Consider the following 19,468-nt stretch of genomic DNA (forward strand, 5'->3'; position numbering starts at 1 on the left):
TGTACCGGGTATCAAACATACAATCTCATGCTTACCAGACAAGCACTTGAGCCACTGAACTAAATCCCCGGCCCAACCCAAGGAATATTTTGAAGCTAGGTGACAGTCACTGTTTTCCTGCCTCCTGACTTCCAAAATCATGGTTGAATCAAATGGGATGCAGAGCCAACTGACTCCAAGCTGTCAATTGGGGTCAAGCCTTGAGACAAGAGGCTACAACCTCAGCTGGAGTAGACCAGAGAGAACCAGGATAGAAGCTAAATCTGCACCTGTGCGCCACCTGCTGTCCAGACTGGGGAGAGAAAAGCCCCCCCACACACACCCCCACTGTGAGCAATCAATGAGCAACCTAATTCCAAGGAACTGTATCGTTTGACTTTCCAAGCCTAAAGCCAATCAACTATTTAGAAGATAACAATATGCAATATAGTAACTACTGTAAGTTTCCTACTGTCTTATCACTGTTTCCGTTCATTTTATTGTTCTGTTTTATTCCCTTTAAAATAAAATGAAGAAAAAAAAAGAGGCTATGACTTCCCAGGGCAAAAACGTTGACACATCAGACCTGAAGCACCAATCCCAAAACATCAGATATTACCTCAGCTGTTCTATGCAGATTACTCTTTCTGCATGTCCTTCTGAGTACTGCAAAGGTGATTTCAGACCTCCTGCCGAGCCCACCTCACAGTACTCATGTAGTTCCCACCATTCTCACAGTCACTCATCCTCAAACCACTCCCTTCTTCAGGCACTAAAATCTAGGTTCAGGCAGGGGTCTAGGCCTTTGTTCCAATGAACAAAGTTGGGGCTGGGCTTAGGACCTTGGCTCCCCAGAACTATAGTTATGTCTCAGTGTCCTTATTCTCACTGTGAGTTGCACTGGAAGTGGTAGATTGGAATTAACTTATAGGAATCCAATAACCTTTCCATGAGATTACAAATATAAAGTTCTCGAACTGAGACAAGCAGGAAGGGTTCTCCGTAAGAGGTTTATTGAACTATTGTATCTATGCCTCTGTGAAAGGTCTATTTGTGTACCTCTCCTACTTAACAGTTGGGTTGCAGATATCTTTCCCAGAGTTGTCTGCCTTTTTTTTTTGTTTTATAGTATTTTGACAGTAATTTACATATTTAATATAATCAAGTTTACTTCCTTGCTTTACTTTTATTTTGTGTGGTTATGAACCATAGCAATGCCTTTTTACTTCCAAAACTTTTGTATTTTTCTCTTTCATATAATCCTCCGCATCCAGGCATGGTGGTACATGCCCATAATCCCAGCACTCAGGAATAATCGCCATAAGTCTGAGGCTAGCCTGGACTACATAGTGAGATACTGTCTCAAAAAACAAACAAAAAAATTCTCCCCAAATTGGCGTCTTAGGCAATGCAAAGTTCAAATGGCTATGCAAGTGCTCGAATATTATTTTTTGATTGGAAATCAACCAAGTATGGCCTATAGATCAAATCGAAACCTCTACCTGCTTTTATAAAGCCTACTTGCTGGAAATGACTTTTACATTTTAAGAAACTGAAAACACGAAAGGTAATACTTCATGACCTATAAAAATTATGTAAAATTCAGTGTCCATAAAACTTTATTAGAACACAGTCACAATCCCTTGTTCAAGTATTGTCTGTGTCTATTTTCATATGACCCCAGCAGACTGCAGTAACTCTATCAGACTCTGTGATAGAATAGATAGCCGTGAAGTGCATACAGCTTAAAATATTCACTGTTTATTCCTTACAAAAATGTTTGCCAATACCTGAACAGTTTACTCTTTCCCACTGATACAAATGTTACCTCTATGGTAAATTAAGGTTTCATTTTCTAGGTCTGTTTTGGAGAGTCTACTCAATTCTGTTGGTCACTTTAACTCTTGCTGTACCAAAAAAAAAAAAATACTATCTTTAGCACAGTAACAATTTCTAAGAAGACTTATGCTATGGTTTGTGTCTGGATGTCCCCCCAAAGCTTCATATGGTCACGGGGACAGGCATCTAGAATTTGTGATTGATTCCAATGCTGAGATTATGGGTGTGAGTGCTATTCGTCCTAGGATGGGCAGCCTACATACACTATGAGGGACAGAAAATCTGCTCCCACATCCTCCCTGTTTGCTTTTGCTGCTTTTGCTGTTTCTTGCCACCATGAACTGTTTGTTTGGTTTTTTTTTTTTATCAGTACCGGGGATTGAACTCACGACTGCCTGCTTGCAAGGCAGGCGCTTTATGCCGCTGAGCTAAATCCCCAGCCCTTACCACCATGAACTATTGTCCTCCGCCATGAGCCACCCTACCTTGGACCCAGCAGAATATGGACTGAAATCTCCAGACTGTGAGCTAAATAAACCTTCCCTTTTTTAATTTTGGGTGTCAGGTATTTTGTCTTAGCAACATGAGGAAAGTAACCAATGCAACTTAATATGCACTTAGAAGAGTAATTGTTGCTTCTTTGTCAGCAAGGTTACTAAACCTCTTTACTTCTCCAGATACATTTCAAAACCTACACCAATATAAGGAAATCTGTTAGGATTTGACTTGGAATCATTCAATTATAGATGAATCTGAAAGATAAAAATGACATAGCTATGAAACTTCCTATCCATGAATATTATAGATATTATTCATGAGGGAGATTTCCTTTCTTTTTCTTTTTCACCATGTTCTCCATACAAGTCTCTGCGACTGGAATTTTAGTAAAGCTCACCTATAAAATCATCCAAGCATGCCACTTCTTTGTGTGAAAAATTTTAACTACTTATCTAATTCCTTCAATTGTTATAGGACAACTTTGATTTTTTATTTTTAATTCAATTTTGCTGTTTTGAGACGTGTCAACTCCATCCAAATTTTCCAACCTCTTGTCATGAAAGTATTTAGCCTTCCTGTTTGATCTCCTTAGCATACATATATATGGCTTCCATTTTATTCCTAAAATGTTACCTTATATATTCTCTCTTTCGTATGTTTTGCTTCATTTAACACTGCCCATCTTTTTCTTTCCTCTTTTCATTTTTTTCCGTCTTTTTTATGCAATACCTTAAATTGGATGTAAATCCATTAATTTGCAACTTTTTCCCCTTAATGTAAGGATTTATGTTACAAATTTCTTTCTCAGCATTTCTTTTGCCACATGGTTGAAATACTAACATCTCGTATTTCTGTTATCTAAATTCCATTGTTTTCTTCTTTGATTCATGATTTATCTAGCACTGTGGCTGCAAGTTAGCCTAGGGTTCTGTTGCTTGATTCCAGTGGGAAGGTGACCCTGAGCTGAGGCCGGAAGGAAAGGGCAGGTGAAAATGTGGGATCAGAGAGTTGGAGTTGGGTAATTTGAACCAGTGAGGAAGCCAGAGTGCTGACAGGGAAGACAGAAGAAACAAGGCAGAGGAAATAGGTAGAGGGCAAAGGGAAGTGAGGAGGTTTCAGGAAGAGGGGAAACCACATACTAAATTCCCTATGGAGGGAATTTTTTTCCACTTTTGAACACTGATGGACCCCAGCTCTTGAGTCTTAGATGTCACCTGGATCAAGGCCAAGAGCCCTGGCTGGCTGACGGCTTCTATTTGTGTCTATCAGGACCATCTTGCTGTTCCATGTGTATCCTGACAACCTGAAACACCCTAAAGTTGAGATCACCAGAGCTGGACTCTGTTTTCTGTGACACAAAGAACACAACATGCAAAGAGGAAGAGAAAATCATGGAAGGGCCTCCCCATAACTGAGTCCCGCTGTTCCCTCCACAGACTTCACACAAGGCAGTCTGACTGCATTTCCCCAAGAAAATCCTCTCTTATTGTGCTTTATTTTATTCCGTGAAAATAAACCTTATTATAAAACAGAATGAAATCCATAAACCAAACCCCAAACTCTAGCAAAACAAGACCCCCTCTGAATGTATAGTCACTCCTGACAGCACAGTCCTTTCGGCTTATTGCTTTTGTTTCTTGTTTCTTGAGAACATGACTCCAATGAGGCCCATGGCTGCCAAGCCCACTCCGGCGATGCCTGCCGCCATGACGACATCTCGGACCTGCAAAAGAGAAGGGGTGTGAGTTCACCTCTGTGTCGGGAATCTGCAAATAGGCTGAACTCAACAGCACCATTCAGCACAGAGAGTCTCACATGCCTCTTGGCCTCCTCCCCTGGTCAAACTCAAAAATCAACAATTATTGGCAGGAAAGAGTAGAACAGAGGGCTCAATGGACCAACAATCAGTGGATGGAGCCAGCTGGCCTGGAATTTAAATGGATCCAAAAATAGGAAACTCGATTCACCCTGTGCCTATTTAAAGTATTTAAATGCTCAGAGGGTTTGGAAAGGAATGCTCTGTGGAAAGGACAGAGAGATTATACCAGGATGGTCAAGGTCCTAGCTGGTCAATGGGGAGCTCGGGAAGCAAGTGTGACGTCAGGGAGGAATTATTTAGAACTCAAAAATAACATGATGTCCACCACATCAGTGTATCCCCAGGGCCTGGTCCTGCCAGCCACGAAAGTCCTCTCTTTGTAATCCTTAAGTAAATGGCTCAACTATTAACACTAGCTATACTTAAAGCTCTTAGGGACAGTATCTGACTTCTATTGCTTATAGCAGAAAAAAAAAGTATTGCAAAAAGAGCAAATTTTAAGGTAGAATTGAACATGTCTCAAATTGCACTCCCTCTTAAAACCTAATTAAAATAAAGTAAGACATTTGCTTCAACTGAAAGTGTAGCTCACTGGTAAGCACTTGCCTGGCATGTACAAGGCCTAGGATTCAATTCTCAGTACCTCAAACAAAACAAATGATAAAAAACATTTGTTTTAGGCATAATGCCACAAAGACACAAAATCCTAAGACAGTGGGAAAAGCTGAGGACCAACTCTAATTAAATCATAGAAACCTCTAAAAGGATGCTAAAAGAGGTTCACATATTGACAGCCCAGGACCTGAAAGAGGAACAGGATAAAAAGCTTTATCCAGGTCCATGGACCTCCTCTATCTCCCCTCCAGAAAGCTGAAAGTTCATTCTCTGCAGATGTAGACATGGTAAAACAAGATTTGGGAACCTAGAAATCAAGAAGCACACAAGAGGCTGTATCACACCACAAATAAGGAATTGAGAGATTGTGAATAGACTAAGTGTGAGTGTAACAGAAAATGCCCCTCAACCCCAGACAGTACACGTCAGTTTCTTAGTTGCCCAGATATAGTTCCTGTTCCAGTTCCAGCTGCTCTGATCTTTTAGAAATGGCTGGTCAGTGTGACACATACTGTATGAACCAATCCCCAGTTGGCAAGCCTCTGTACTTCCTGCTTGCTTACACTATATAAGCCTGGGTCCACCAGAGATCAGGACCTGATATTTTGAGAATGATCCTGCTAAGCGCCCACTGACATAAAATAAATCTGCCTCTAAGTCCTGGGTGTCATTCTGATGTTTCTCCTTTCTGTTGCTTCTGATGCATCAATTGGGAAGACCAATCACAGTGCCTCTTCCGTCACTGCTTCTGGTGCTTGTAGTCAGAGAAAGGACCTCTCCAGGTCCCAATGGGAAGGTGTGTCTTTGAGATTTCTTAAGTTCCCTCAAAGGTCTGGAGGATTCCTGGCTCCCCAATTGAGTTACTTGTATCCAACCCAACAAGGAGGAGGACACAATCTGTCCATCTGTCTGTCTACCTGTCTGATTCCAGTAAGACCCCCAGGCAGACCCCAATTCATCTGTCATTCCTGCTCAGCTTGAGCAGAAGGGTAGTCTGATCAATTCTTGTTAGTCAGGAGCACCCCCAAGAGAAGGAGACTAGAATGTTTAACAGCTGAGTGTGTGCTGACTGAATGTGTGAGTGAGTGGAATCATTGTGAGCAACAGGCTGCTCCACCTGTACACCAAGCCTGGGAAGCTCTGGTCTAGGTGGCTACCTGGGCCTTCATCTGCAATTCTGTAGTGATCAACATATGGCATAACAGAGGCTTCACACCCTCCTTAGCTAAGCTGTGCCAAAGTCTCCATAAGGGACACAGCCAAGCAGGCATTAAATGGTCTCTCTCTAAGGGGCACCCATCCTCTGTCTGTTGCATCGTTATTCAAGGGTATGCAATACACATGTAGGAAGTCAGAGACAGGAACTAATTAGCCAAAACCCATAGTTCCTGACTGTAGGAAAAAGGGATTTTCTGAGATTACAGAGTTAAAAATGAAACCAAACCACTCAAACAAAAAAGAGGCAGGTTCTTCCTGAGAATTCTGCCTTGGCACCCTCATCAGCTACCACAGCTGCTGCCAACACCGATAGCTTCACTCCCTACTTCCAGCCAACTGAACTGGTTCCAGCTACCCACTGCCTATATTCAGCCACAGAGGCTCTTCCTCAAGAGCCTTTCTCTTCCTGTCCTGGGCAGATGGCATCATTTAATGCCCACTCGAGATGACTGTCAGCAATTCCTTCTGAGTTCCACATTTTGACTGAGGAAAAATTGGACTGTAAGCCCTGACAAATGAGTTTTCATGGCCTTTTCCAAAGGTTGTCCCATCTAGAAACCTAAAATCAGTCAGCCCCTTCTCAAAGATGTCAAAAGGGAGAAACAGGGGGTCTGGGGAGATGGTGGAGCAGTAAGCAGTAACAGTAAATAGCCTCTCTGAGAGAAACAGTCCAGATGCTGGAATATAGTGTTCTGGAGAAGACAAAAAGGAAAGAAGTGGGTCCCTCAACCCAGGAAGAAACTAAAGTGAGAATTGAAGCCCACTAGAGAATAAAAAAAAGAAACAAAGAAAAAACCTAAACAGAAGAAAGCAGTATCTGGCAGTGCTTTCACCAAAGCTGGAACCACCATGCCACAGTGCTGTTGGAACCCAGAGACGCATAGGCACAGTGAAACTGGTGGCTAGCAAGCCCGAAGGCCTTGGCGGGGCAATGCGGTGGTGGAGGGGAGCAGCAGACCAGAGAACTGCACAAGCTGGCAGTAAGTGTGTGGGACTCAGTTCTCCCATGAGAGTGGGAGATTGGCCAGGCACCATTTTGGAGTTGGGCAGGATAAGCCTGGAAACAGAACTGCAGCTGGCTTCGTTCAGCCACTCCTAGCTCAGAGCAGACTGGTGTAATTTGCTTGGCCTGAGTCCTGTCCCTCTGTGCAGTCCAGTAGCCTCTGCCAAGATTTCCTAAAGCTATCCCTAACCAACCCCACCTATCCTGCACATACACTAATGTGGTGAAGACTTCCTGTGGTTAACCAGCTCATAAGGGAGGGTCAGCCTGCTCTGCCCCTATTTACACTCCAATAGCCACCAGCAGACTGGGGAAAGCAGCAGACAGCAGAAATCCCTAGCCAGCAGCTTCAGAGTAATTATAACCAATACAGGAAGTGCCAAGGAACTCACTACCCACTTGTCTGGAAGAAACCAGGAACATGACAAGAAGAAGAAGCAAAAGGCAGTCTCCGGCCTCCAACCCAAGCAGTACTTGTCCAAGAGATGTAAACACAGAAGAGATCAGGAGTTGCACACCTGCAGTTTTTGAAGCAACAGCAACTGAAATAAACAACTTCAAGAGGCTATAAAAGAACCTAGAAGAGAAATATTATCGCAGCTAAAGAAGAAATGAGAAACATAATAAAAGAATTGCTGAGCACCTATAAACAAGATACAGATAGAAGAACAGAGGTGCATAGAAAAAAGGAGGGAAACCTTCAATGAAGAATACAAAAAAATTTAGAACACATGAAACAGATTTAAAGAGATTACCAGGAAATTTAAAACTCCATTGAGAACTGGCAAAACTTCTTGAAAGAAACTAAAGATAGACTATCAAACCTTGAAGACAGGTTTGCAGCTTGCAATCACAAAAGGAAAGATCTCTTAAAAATAACAAGGAAACAGGACGTAATAATACAAAGGCTAGAAGATGACAAGAGGATCTATAACTTAGAATAAAAAACGTGAGTGAAGAAGCACAGGTAAATACAAAGACTACTTACAGAAATAATTAAAGAGAACGTTCCAAGCACAGGAAAAGGAAATGATATTCAGATAATGAACCATACAGAACTCCAGCCAGCTATAACCCAGACATATAATAATCAAGAGCCAGAAATTCAACACAAGAACAGAATATTAAAAGCTGTCAGAGAAAAGAAAGATCACTTATAAAGGAAAACACATCAAAATCACATCAGACTTCTTGACACAAACCATCAAATCAAGAAGAACTTGGCGGGCCGGGGATTTAGCTCTAAGTCCTGAAAGAAAATAACCTCCAAAAAAAAAAAAAGAAAAAAGAAAATAACCTCCAACCCAGACTGATGTACCCTGAAAAACTGTCTCTCAAAATTAATGAAGAAACAAGATGCTTCCATGACAAAGAGGAACTGGAGGAGTTCATGACCACCAAACCAACCCTACAAAAAATACTGAAGGACATTCAAGAAAAAGAGAGAAAAGGCCATGGTTTCAGGAACAGTGGCAGAGAGGGCTCACTGAATGGGTCAGACAGTGGATGAATGAAGGGGGAAATGTAGACAACCAATGGCAGAAAAATAACATGGCAGAGATGAGGCAGAGAAGGTTGGCTATAATCACTAATATAGGTGGCCTTGATTCACCAATAAAAAGAAACACAGGCAGAGTGGATCAGGAGTAGTGTCCTTAAATATGCTCTATATAATAAATATAATTAACCTGAAAGTGGATTTATAGACTAAAAGTCAAAGATGAGAAACCAGTGCTCTATGTGACAGGGAACCAGATAAAAGTGAGGGTAGTTTGGGCTTCCGGGAGAACATGGTGGATAGTTAACAGCAACTACCGGAGGCTCTCTGAAAGGCTCGGCTCAGAAATCAGGAATGATGCGGACTAAAGAGACATGAGCCAGTAGAGATATGCTCTGCTGACTCAGGAACGAACTGGGCTGAGAGAAACCAACTTGGAATGCAGTCCTGGTGCTAAAATAGGAACAGAAAAGTCTCGGTGTGGAGGCTGGACCCCGCGACATTGGAAACCGCGGTTTGGATTTCCCGCCGCTCGGCGGCTGACTGCCTCCACAGCGGCTCGGCAAGGAGAGACGCGCAGAAGCTCTGGGAATGGGAGTCTGCGAATGGAGTTGAAAACAGGATGGACAAGGAGGCGTACACTGACTGGTTCCGAGGTGAGTGAGAGAAACTGACACTCTACCACAGTTTGACTCCAGCGGAGGACTTTCTGGGCTCGGGCAGTCCTGTAAGAGCAGGGCGCGGTGGCGACTCCAGCCACACATTCCCCTCTCGGACGGGATTGGTGAAAAGTGCCTGGCCTGCGTGATGCTGCGGGCGGACTTGGTAGGCTGGCCTAACCCAGATCCCAGAGCCTGACGGTGGCCCGGAGGGTTGACTCCCGCGTAGGCTGCCTAGTCCGTAACTCCCTGGTGCGCAGTGGTGGGCGGGAACACCTAGCCAGCGCAATTTGATCAGGCTGTGGCTGATAGGCAGGGAAGCTGGGCCTCCTATGTAAGCCTGCATTTTATAAGGAACGGAGAAAATGGGGAAGGGAAGCAACAAGAAAGGCTCCTCGGCCCCCAATTCTGAGAAACAGGCAATAGCGGACATCGCACCAATAGACATTAAGCACCATATAGAGAGCCTCATAGACCAATTCAGGAATGAAGTTATCAACGACCTGAAGCTAGAAGTATGCAGAATAGTTAGAGAATTGCTAAGCACCACCCAGGAAAAAAACAGATGGTGGAATGGAAGAACAGAAAAAGAGGGGAGAATTGTTTGATGGAGAAAACAGAGAAAGCATAGAGTACGTGAAGCAGGTTCAAAGGGACTATCAAGAAATTAAGAAGTCTATCCAAGACTGGCATAACAGCTTGAAAGAAACTAAGGACAGACTGTCTGAACTGGAGGGCAGACTTGTAATATGGGAGAATGAAATGAAAAACTTCTTAAAAATAACAAAGAAACAAACAGCAATAATACAAAGACAAGAAGATGATAAGAGGATCCATAACTTAAGGATTAAGAACATAAAAGAAGAAGTAGGGACACAAACAAGTGAACTACAAAAGCTACTCACAGAAATAATCCAGGAGAATTTTCCTAATTTAGAAAAAGGTAAAGATACTCAGATGTACGAGGCATACAGGACCCCAGCTACCTACAACCCTAACAGAGAAACACCCAGGCATATAATAATAAAAATTCCAGAAATTCAATACAAGAACAGAATATTAAAAGCTGTCAGAGACAAGAAACAGACCACTTACAAGGGAACACCCATCAGAATTACAGCAGATTTCTCTGCACAAACCATCAAATCACGAAGAGCATGGGGGGAAATAATTCAAGCTTTGAAAGATAATAATCTCCAGCCAAGATTGAGATATCCTGCACAACTGTCCCTGGAAATTGATGGAAAAACAAGGTGCTTTCAGGATAAAGAGGAACTGGGGGAATTTGCAACCACCAATTCAACCCTACAGAAAGTATTGCAGGATATTCTAAAAAAAGAAAAATACAAAGAACCCAGAAATGGTGGCAGGGAGGCCACAACGAATGGAGCAGAGAACAAAATAAAGAAGACAAACTGACAGCTACTGACAGAAAAAGAGCTCAACAGAAATGAGGCAGAGAAGATTGGATGATAGGAACAGCTATTTTGGAGAAAATGACATCTTAATAGGTAATACTGATTTAGTATCATCTTGTTTTGAAGTCTCATCTAGCTTTTGTTCTTCTGTCTCCAATGGTCTAAACAGGTTGTATCTTATTGGATTTTATTATGTACGATAGTATAAGCAAAAACCTTTTAAAGACAAGGAGATAATACAGAAACCATTGTTCATTTTCTGTTGGTTGATTCTAAATACTCTGTAATGCTGTCATTCTCTTAAATGGTTTTACATTGTTTTGATATACTTAATGCTACAGTATACGAAGTTGTACTCAAGGACTTCAAGGAAAGAGTCAATATGGTAACTACTTTTAGGTTGGGATTATCTGGTGGTGAAACACTATTCTGCTTAAATGGTTATGTTTTGATCTGCGCTGTTTTGCTGTTATGCCCTCTTTTTTCTCAATCTCCACTCCATTATTTACTTTTTTATCTTTATCCGTTTAATTAAAGGGAAAAAATAGCAGGATATAATATAGTAACCCACTTTGACTTTCCATTATCTCGATTTGAAGCCCTATATTACTTTCACCATCTTGTTTTTGACTGATGTTCCCCTATTCTGTTTTGCTGGATAGTATCAGGTTCGAAAGTTTAGGCATCAGCTGAGAAGATAATGAGATTCATTATAACGCCCATTCTTGTTGACTTTTATCTACTTTTGAAGACCTACAATGTCTCCAATGTTTTGGTTCTGTCGGTTTTGTTCTTTACTGTTTTGTTCAATTGTATTATAACTAATGATATAGGCAATTCTATTAGAGATAGCGGGAGGCATTATGGTAACCATTGATGATCACCTTGTATTATGTTTTTACATTATCTATTATGTCCACCCTTTTGACTTGACCGATTCTGTTCTGTCACATTTGGTTTTACTCTCTTCCAAAAAAGCAATAAGAACCGTGGCAGCAATGAAACCCAAAATGTGTAATAGTCATTGTACAAAAGAGAGGAAAAGAAAGTGCTCTAAACTATATAACTGCATGTACATTTAAGTGTATAAGATAGAAAATGATATCACAGAGTTTTATTGGATCATTGAACAGAACTGTTTGCAGTATCATTGTTGGAATATCCATTTTACAAGCTTTAATTTTGTGACTTGAACAATTATTTCTAAGATTACAATATGTAATCCATTAACTAGTGATTTCCTACTGTTGATTTTTTTTCTGTAAATCTGTATAACTTGTACCCTTTCTCTGCTTTTTTTTTCTTTTCTCCTTAAATAAAATTAAAAAAAATAATAAAAAAAATCTAATACAAGAAGACAAACTGGAACAGAATAAAACCAAACTAAACAGAGTGATGAAAACAATATGGGTTTCAAACCATGATAAAAGATTAACAGTGGCCACTGCCTTTCCTTTTTAGACAACTCCTCCCCTTTCACTTTCACAGGTGCATTGTACATTTTGCATCCCATTAACTCCTTTAGTTTTTAGACTAAGGGTGCACCCTGTTATTCAGCTAAGTGATTCTGAACCTTTTTATTCCCGAGCATGAGCTCAAGTTGTATGCATTTACCTACAAGAGTCTCAAGGTTTTCTTTCTTTATAGCTGAGTAGTTTTCCATTGTATAAAAGTGTTTGGCTTTCTAGCCAACCTGCAGCTGATGGGCAAACTACCCTCACTTTTTTTTTATTTAAGGAGAAAAGAAAAAAAAAGTGAAAGGGCACAAGTTATACAGATTTACAGAAGAAAAAAATGAACAGTAGGAAATCACTAGTTAATGGATTACATATTGCCATCTTAAAAATAATTGTTCAAGTCACAAAATTAAAGCTTGTAGAGTGGACATTCCAGCAATGATACTGCAAACAGTTCTGTTCAATGATCCAATAAAACTCTGTGATATCATTTTCTATCTTATACACTTAAATGTACATGCAGTTATATAGTTTAGAGCACTTTCTTTTCCTCTCTTTTGTACAATGACTATTACACATTTTGGGTTTCATTGCTGCCACGGTTCTTATTGCTTTTTTGGAAGAGAGTAAAACCAAATGTGACATAACAGAACAGAATCGGTCAAGTCAAAAGGGTGGACATAATAGATAATGTAAAAACATAATACAAGGTGATCAACAATGGTTACCATAATGCCTCCCGCTATCTCTAATAGAATTGCCTATATCATTAGTTATAATACAATTGAACAAAACAGTAAAGAACAAAACCGACAGAACCAAAACATTGGAGACATTGTAGGTCTTCAAAAGTAGATAAAAGTCAACAAGAATGGGCGTTATAATGAATCTCATTATCTTCTCAGCTGATGCCTAAACTTTCGAACCTGATACTATCCAGCAAAACAGAATAGGGGAACATCGGTCAAAAACAAGATGGTGAAAGTAATATAGGGCTTCAAATCGAGATAATGGAAAGTCAAAGTGGGTTACTATAATATATCCTGCTATTTTTTTCCTTTAATTAAACGGATAAAGATAAAAAGTAAATAATGGAGTGGAGATTGAGATAAAAGAGGGCATAACAGCGAAACAGCGCAGATCAAAACATAACCATTTAAGCAGAATAGTGTTTCACCACCAGATAATCCCGACCCTAAAGTAGTTACCATATTGTCTCTTTCCTTGAAGTCCTTGAGTACAACTTCGTATACTGTAGCATTAAGTATATCAAAACAATGTAAAACCATTTAAGAGAATGACAGCATTACAGAGTATTTAGAATCAACCAACAGAAAATGAACAATGCTTTCTGTATAATCTCCTTGTCTTTAAAAGGTTTTTGCTTATACTATCGTACATAATAAAATCCAATAAGATACAACCTATTTAGACCATTGGAGACAGAAGAACAAAAGCTAGATGAGACTTCAAAACAAGATGATACTAAATCAGTATTACCTATTAAGATGTCATTTTCTCCAAAATAGCTGTTCCTATCATCCAATCTTCTCTACCTCATTTCTGTTGAGCTCTTTTTCTGTCAGTAGCTGTCAGTTTGTCTTCTTTATTTTGTTCTCTGCTCCATTCATTGTGGCCTCCCCGCCACTATTTCTGGATTCTTTGTATTTTTCTTTTTTTAGAATACCCTGCAATACTTTCTGTAGGGTTGAATTGGTGGTTGCAAATTCCCCCAGTTCCTCTTTGTCCTGGAAGCACCTTGTTTTTCCATCAATTTCCAGGGACAGTTGTGCAAGATATCTCAATCTTGGCTGGAGATTATTATCTTTCAAAGCTTGAATTATTTCCCCCCATGCTCTTCATGATTTGATGGTTTGTGCAGAGAAATCTGCTGTAATTCTGATGGGTGTTCCCTTGTAAGTGGTCTGTTTCTTGTCTCTGACAGCTTTTAATATTCTGTTCTTGTATTGAATTTCTGGAATTTTTATTATTATATGCCTGGGTGTTGCTCTGTTTGGGTTGTAGGTAGCTGGGGTCCTGTATGCCTCGTACATCTGAGTATCTTTACCTTTTTCTAAATTAGGAAAATTCTCCTGGATTATTTCTGTGAGTAGCTTTTGTAGTTCACTTGTTTGTGTCCCTACTTCTTCTTTTATGTTCTTAATCCTTAAGTTATGGATCCTCTTATCATCTTCTTGTCTTTGTATTATTGCTGTTTGTTTCTTTGTTATTTTTAAGAAGTTTTTCATTTCATTCTCCCATATTACAAGTCTGCCCTCCAGTTCAGATAGTCTGTCCTTAGTTTCTTTCAAGCTGTTATGCCAGTCTTCGATAGACTTCTTAGTTTCTTGGTAGTCCCTTTGAACCTGCTTCACGTACTCTATGCTTTCTCTGTTTTCTCCATCAAACAATTCTCCCCTCTTTTTCTGTTCTTCCATTCCACCATCTGTTTTTTCTTGGGTGGTGCTTAGCATTTCTCTAACTATTCTGCATACTTCTAGCTTCAGGTCGTTGATAACTTCATTCCTGAATTGGTCTATAAGGCTCTCTATATGGCGCTTAATGTCTATTGGTGCGATGTCCGCTATTGCCTGTTTCTCAGAATTGGGGGCCGAGGAGCCTTTCTTGTTGCTGCCTCTTCCCATATTCTCTGTTCCTTATATATGCAAGCTTATATAGGAGACCCAGCTTCCCTCCCTGTCAGCCACAGCCTGATCGAATTGCACTGGTTAGGTATTCCCGCCCACCGCAGCACACCAGGGAGTTACGGACCAGGCAGCCTAAGGGGGTCGCCCCTCCCGGCCACCATCAGGCTCTGGGATCTGGGTTGGGCCAGCCTACGGGGTCCGCCAGCAGCGTCACGCAGGCCAGGCACTTTTCACCAATCCTGCCCGAGAGGGAGATGTGTGGCTGGAGTCGCCACCGCGCCCTGCTCCCGCAGGACTCCCTGGCCCAGAAAGTTCTCCGCTGGAGTCAAACTGTGGTAGAGTGTCAGTTTCTCTCACTCACCTCACCACAAGTCAGTGCACGCCTCCCTGCCCGTCCGGTTTTCGACTCCGTTCGCAGACTCCGGTTCTCAGAGCTTCCGCGCATCTCTCTCCCTGCCGAGCCGCTATAGAGGCAGTCGCCGCGCAGCGGGAAACCCAAATCGCGGCTTCCAATGGCGCGGGGTCCAGCCTCCATACCAAGGCTTTTCTGTTCCTGTTTTAGCACCAGGACTGCATTCCAAGTTGGTTTCTCTCAGCCCAGTTCGTTCCTGAGTCAGCAGAGCGTATCTCCACTTGCTTATGTCTCCTTAGTCCACACGATTCCTGACTTCTGAGCTGAGTCTTTCAGAGAGCCTCCGGTAGTTGCTGTTAACTATCCGCCATGTTCTCCCGGAAGTCCTCTTGTATTAGATTTGATGGCATGGACAAGTATTCCAAAGATAGCAGGTAACCATTTTTGATTTCTTATTAACTTAATTTGAAGCCCTGTATTGCTCTCACCATCTTGTTTTGACTGATTTTCCTCTATTCTGTTTTGCTTGATAGTACCAAGTTTGAGAGTATAGGCAACAACTGTGAAGACAGTAAGATTCACTATGACACCCATTCTGGTTTGACTATTATTTTCTTTTGAGGTCATGTAATGTCTCCAATGTTTCATTTTTATTGGTTTTGTTCTGTACTGTTTTGTTCAATTTTAATATCCCTGATGATATGGGCAATTCTTTTGAAGATAACAAGAGGCATTATGGTAACCATTGTTGATCACCTTATATTCTGTTTTTACATCATGTACTATGTCCATCCTTTTGTTTTGACTGACCCTATTTTGTTTTGTCACATTTGGTTTTATTCTCTTCAAAAAAAGTAGTAATAACTGTACGAGTAATAAAACCCAAATATATAATTGTTATTGTAAAAAAGAGAGAAAAAGAAAGTGCTCTAAAGGATATAACTACATATACATTTAAGTGTGTAGGATTGATAACCATATTACTAAGTTTTTGTTGGATCTTTGAACAGAACTGTTTGCAGTCTCACTGTTTGAATGTCCACTTTGTATGCTTTACTTTTGTAACTTGAACAACTATTTCTAAGATGACAATATGTAATCTATCAACTAGTGATTTCTTACTGTTTATTTTTTTTTGAAATTCTGTATTACTTCTACTCTTTTTTCTGTTTTGCTTTTTTTCTCTTTAAATAAAATTTTTAAAAGGAGAAATAAACCATCATTATGTCAAAAGTAACTACTGTTACCCAGGAGCCTGACATAAGGATTATGGACACTAAAAATAAATTCCCCATTAAGTTAAAAGATAAGGACATCTCACCAAACATGAGCTTCTGTTTAGAAGGACACCACTTCTTCAAGTTAAAGGCATGTAGCCAGTCAGTTTCCTTCTCATTTAACCCTGCACTTCCAATTTTGATTGTTCCCTAAGAGGAAGATGACACCTGAGATAGATAATCACAATCCTGACGTTCTGAAAACTCCCTTCAGAGGTAACCTCACCTCTCAGCCTGGCCATCACCGTGCTGCCTCCCCACAATCCCCACTGCTGTCAGATATCACAGGAAGCACCAACAAGTGTCCAGTTACACACCAGACTGATAGACAGATAATCACCTAGGGCAAGATCTCCATCTACCAGCAATGCAGTCATCACCTTGTATTCTGTGGTTCCCAACCCATACCTCCTTTTTGGACTGTTATTCAATTTCCACCGGGGTTTAGGAACTCTCCTACTATTTTAGGGGAGGCCACAGTAACAGAGTTGACCAAATTCTCATCACCTTCTTTCCAGAACAGCCTGTTTCTCTGTCCCTTCCAGCTCCACAATTCTCCTGGGCCCTGAGATTGGGCCATCAACCACTTGCCTCTGGATGGTACCATTCCAGAGCAACCCCCACCCACATCAAACAGCACCCTGTGCCACAGGGGATGTGGCTAGAAATTCAACCACACATCCAGAAGTTTCAAAACCACAAAATGTTTCTAGACTGTCAAATCCTAACCCTCACCTTTCCTGCCTGTGAAGCCAGTTTAAGATCTCTGAGCTTCCAATGCTGCCATGATTGCCCTCCATATACACAGCCGCAGCCTTCTGCCACCACAGCCTGCTGGTACACCTGCCTGGACTAGAGAATGCCTTCTGCCTTCAGTTGGCTCCTTTCAGCTAGCCCTTGTCATTAAGTGGAAAGACCCCAGTTCTGGACTCAAAAGTCAACTGACCTGATTCAACCTCCCAGAGGTTCAAAAACTTGTTTACCCTCTTTGCAGAAGCCCTCACAACTGACTTCACTAGTTTTGTAGCATAAAATATCACCACACTTCTGATTAATAACACCCAGACTGCCTGCTGGAAAGACACAAAAGCTCTGTTGCAATATCTGGCAGAAACTGGTTACAAGAAAGAAATTCCACAAATTTCTTGGAGCTGCTGGCTTCTGCAGAATCTGACTCCTTGAGTTCACAAAGACAATGATGCTTCCTCAGACTGTCAGCCCCCCAGGAGCGTCCAGCAGCCTACACTTGGATCCAGTCACTAGCTGCCTCCCTCTTGCCTTCATGCCATCTCACCTTATGCCAAGATCTAACTGTCCAGCTGCCACATACTGTACTGATAACTGTGGACCGCTCAATCCTGCCACAAGCTGGGCCCACTAAACCACGACTGAAAAAGAACCCCCTTTAGCGATGCTGAGTATACCATGTTTATGGATGGAAGCAGCTCTGTTAGGAATGGAGTGCAGCAGGCTAGATATGCTGTGGTCACCTTGGACAAAGTTATTCTAGCCAAAGCTCTCCTGTTATTGTTTCCTGCTGCTGTTTGGAATCCTGCCACCACCACCAAACCTGCATGCCTAAAGCCCACCCTGGGAATCTGACTGAATCTGTCCCAGCCAGAACTTTAACCTGGTGCACCTGGAAGATCCATCTGAATCAGAGGCAGACCTGCCCCCACTATCCACTCTGCAAGCTCAAGCCACCATGCTAGCGCTCATACCCCTGCAGCAAGCACAGGCTTCAGCACCTGTGTCACTGGCCGTGACGGCCACCTGGCATGACTTAGTGCTCATGTGCACCTACACAGGCCAGCCACGACAGCGTAAGTTCACAGGCTTCTGCTTGATAAATCATCCCCAGACGTGGCCTACCCTTGATTACTGGCAGTGACTGTGGGCTTGCATTTGTAGCAGAGATAATTCAAACAATGGCAGAACTATTAAAGATTAAATAAACATTACAGGCCAGGCATGGTGGCACATGCCTGTAATCCCAGCACTTGGGAGGCTGAGGCAGGCCTATCGGTGCAAGTTTGAGACCAGCCTGGGCTACAAAGTGAGCCCAAGGCCAACCTGAACCACACAGCAAGACCCTGCCTCAAAAAGATAAATAAATATTACATACAACCTACAGACCACAAACTAAAAAGCTGAGAAAATAAAACACTGCCCTATAGAAACTAGCTCCAAAAAGGTTTAGCTAAAAGACCAGCTATACCTGTAGGCACTCCTGCCCACAAATATAACCGAGGCTCACAGTAACTACCTCTACAAGTCTCTAAAATTCAGCTTGAGATCTACCACTCCAGTGTTCTAGAGAAATTGCCTGGACTAGACAGCTCCTCCAGGGCTCACTCTGAAGAGAGAAGGCACTCAAAGTCCTGCACTGGTCACTCTGGATAACTGAAGCCTGAGGACACTGTCCCAGGATTGCCCCATTCCCCAATGTAATACTCCCCCTGATTTTTGGGCCTTTTTAAGAGACTTACCCAGTCCTTGCTTTGCCTTAGCTCTATGGATGACTGTCCCAAGAAAACAGATGATTAGACAAGTGTTCAAGGCATACCGGACACTCTCCTAGATCAGATTAACTCATTCACTCTCTTGTAGGAGTCAAATTTCTTCTTCATCCTCTCCCTCTCCCTCTCCCTCTTCCTCTGCCCCATCCCTCCTCCCCTTCCATCTCTTCCTTCTCTTTCTGGTACCAGGGATTGAACTCATGATCTGGTGCTTGCCAGACAGGCACTTACACCACTGAGCTAAATCACTAGCCCAAGGAGAAACCTTATAATAAGAGAAACAAACCACAAACTCCTGGTGGAAATTTTCAGTCTTGGGGACCTTGGTTACGGCCCATCCTAGGACCACTGACAGCCCCAATGTTACTGCTTCTAATTGGGCCTTGTCTCAGAAGATTCCCATGTAATATGTCCAGCAAAGATTGGCCAAGAAAACTAAAAAAACGGGAAATGTAGCAGAAGATGCCCCACCCCAGCCAGTATACTTCAGTTTCTTAGTCGCCCAGGTAATATACAGTTCCTGTTAGTTTCTTGGAAATGACTGGTCACTGTGATGCATATTGTAAGAACCAATTCCCAATTGACAGGCCATCCTGCCTCTGTGCTTCCTGCTTGCTTACCACATACAAGCCCTAGACCACAAGAGATCAGGGCCTGACATTCTGGGGA

At 41.8% G+C, this 19,468-nt stretch overlaps 1 protein-coding gene across 1 annotated transcript in view; it reads right to left on the minus strand.

Moving 5' to 3' along the window:
- Nucleotides 1–3,774: 3,774 nt before the first annotated feature.
- The window catches only part of Plaat3 (phospholipase A and acyltransferase 3), a 34,482-nt gene continuing 18,788 nt past the window's right edge, over nt 3,775–19,468 (minus strand). Inside the window, exon 5 of the mRNA XM_003468071.5 lies at nt 3,775–4,039. Within this exon, the coding sequence (XP_003468119.1) occupies nt 3,938–4,039 (102 nt within the window). The 3' untranslated portion in view covers nt 3,775–3,937. The remainder of the gene's footprint in view (nt 4,040–19,468) is intronic.

The sequence above is a fragment of the Cavia porcellus genome, unplaced genomic scaffold (genome assembly GCF_034190915.1).
Source record: "Cavia porcellus strain 051 isolate PalLab524CR breed Dunkin Hartley unplaced genomic scaffold, mCavPor4.1 scaffold_17, whole genome shotgun sequence".
Taxonomy (NCBI): domain Eukaryota; kingdom Metazoa; phylum Chordata; class Mammalia; order Rodentia; family Caviidae; genus Cavia; species Cavia porcellus.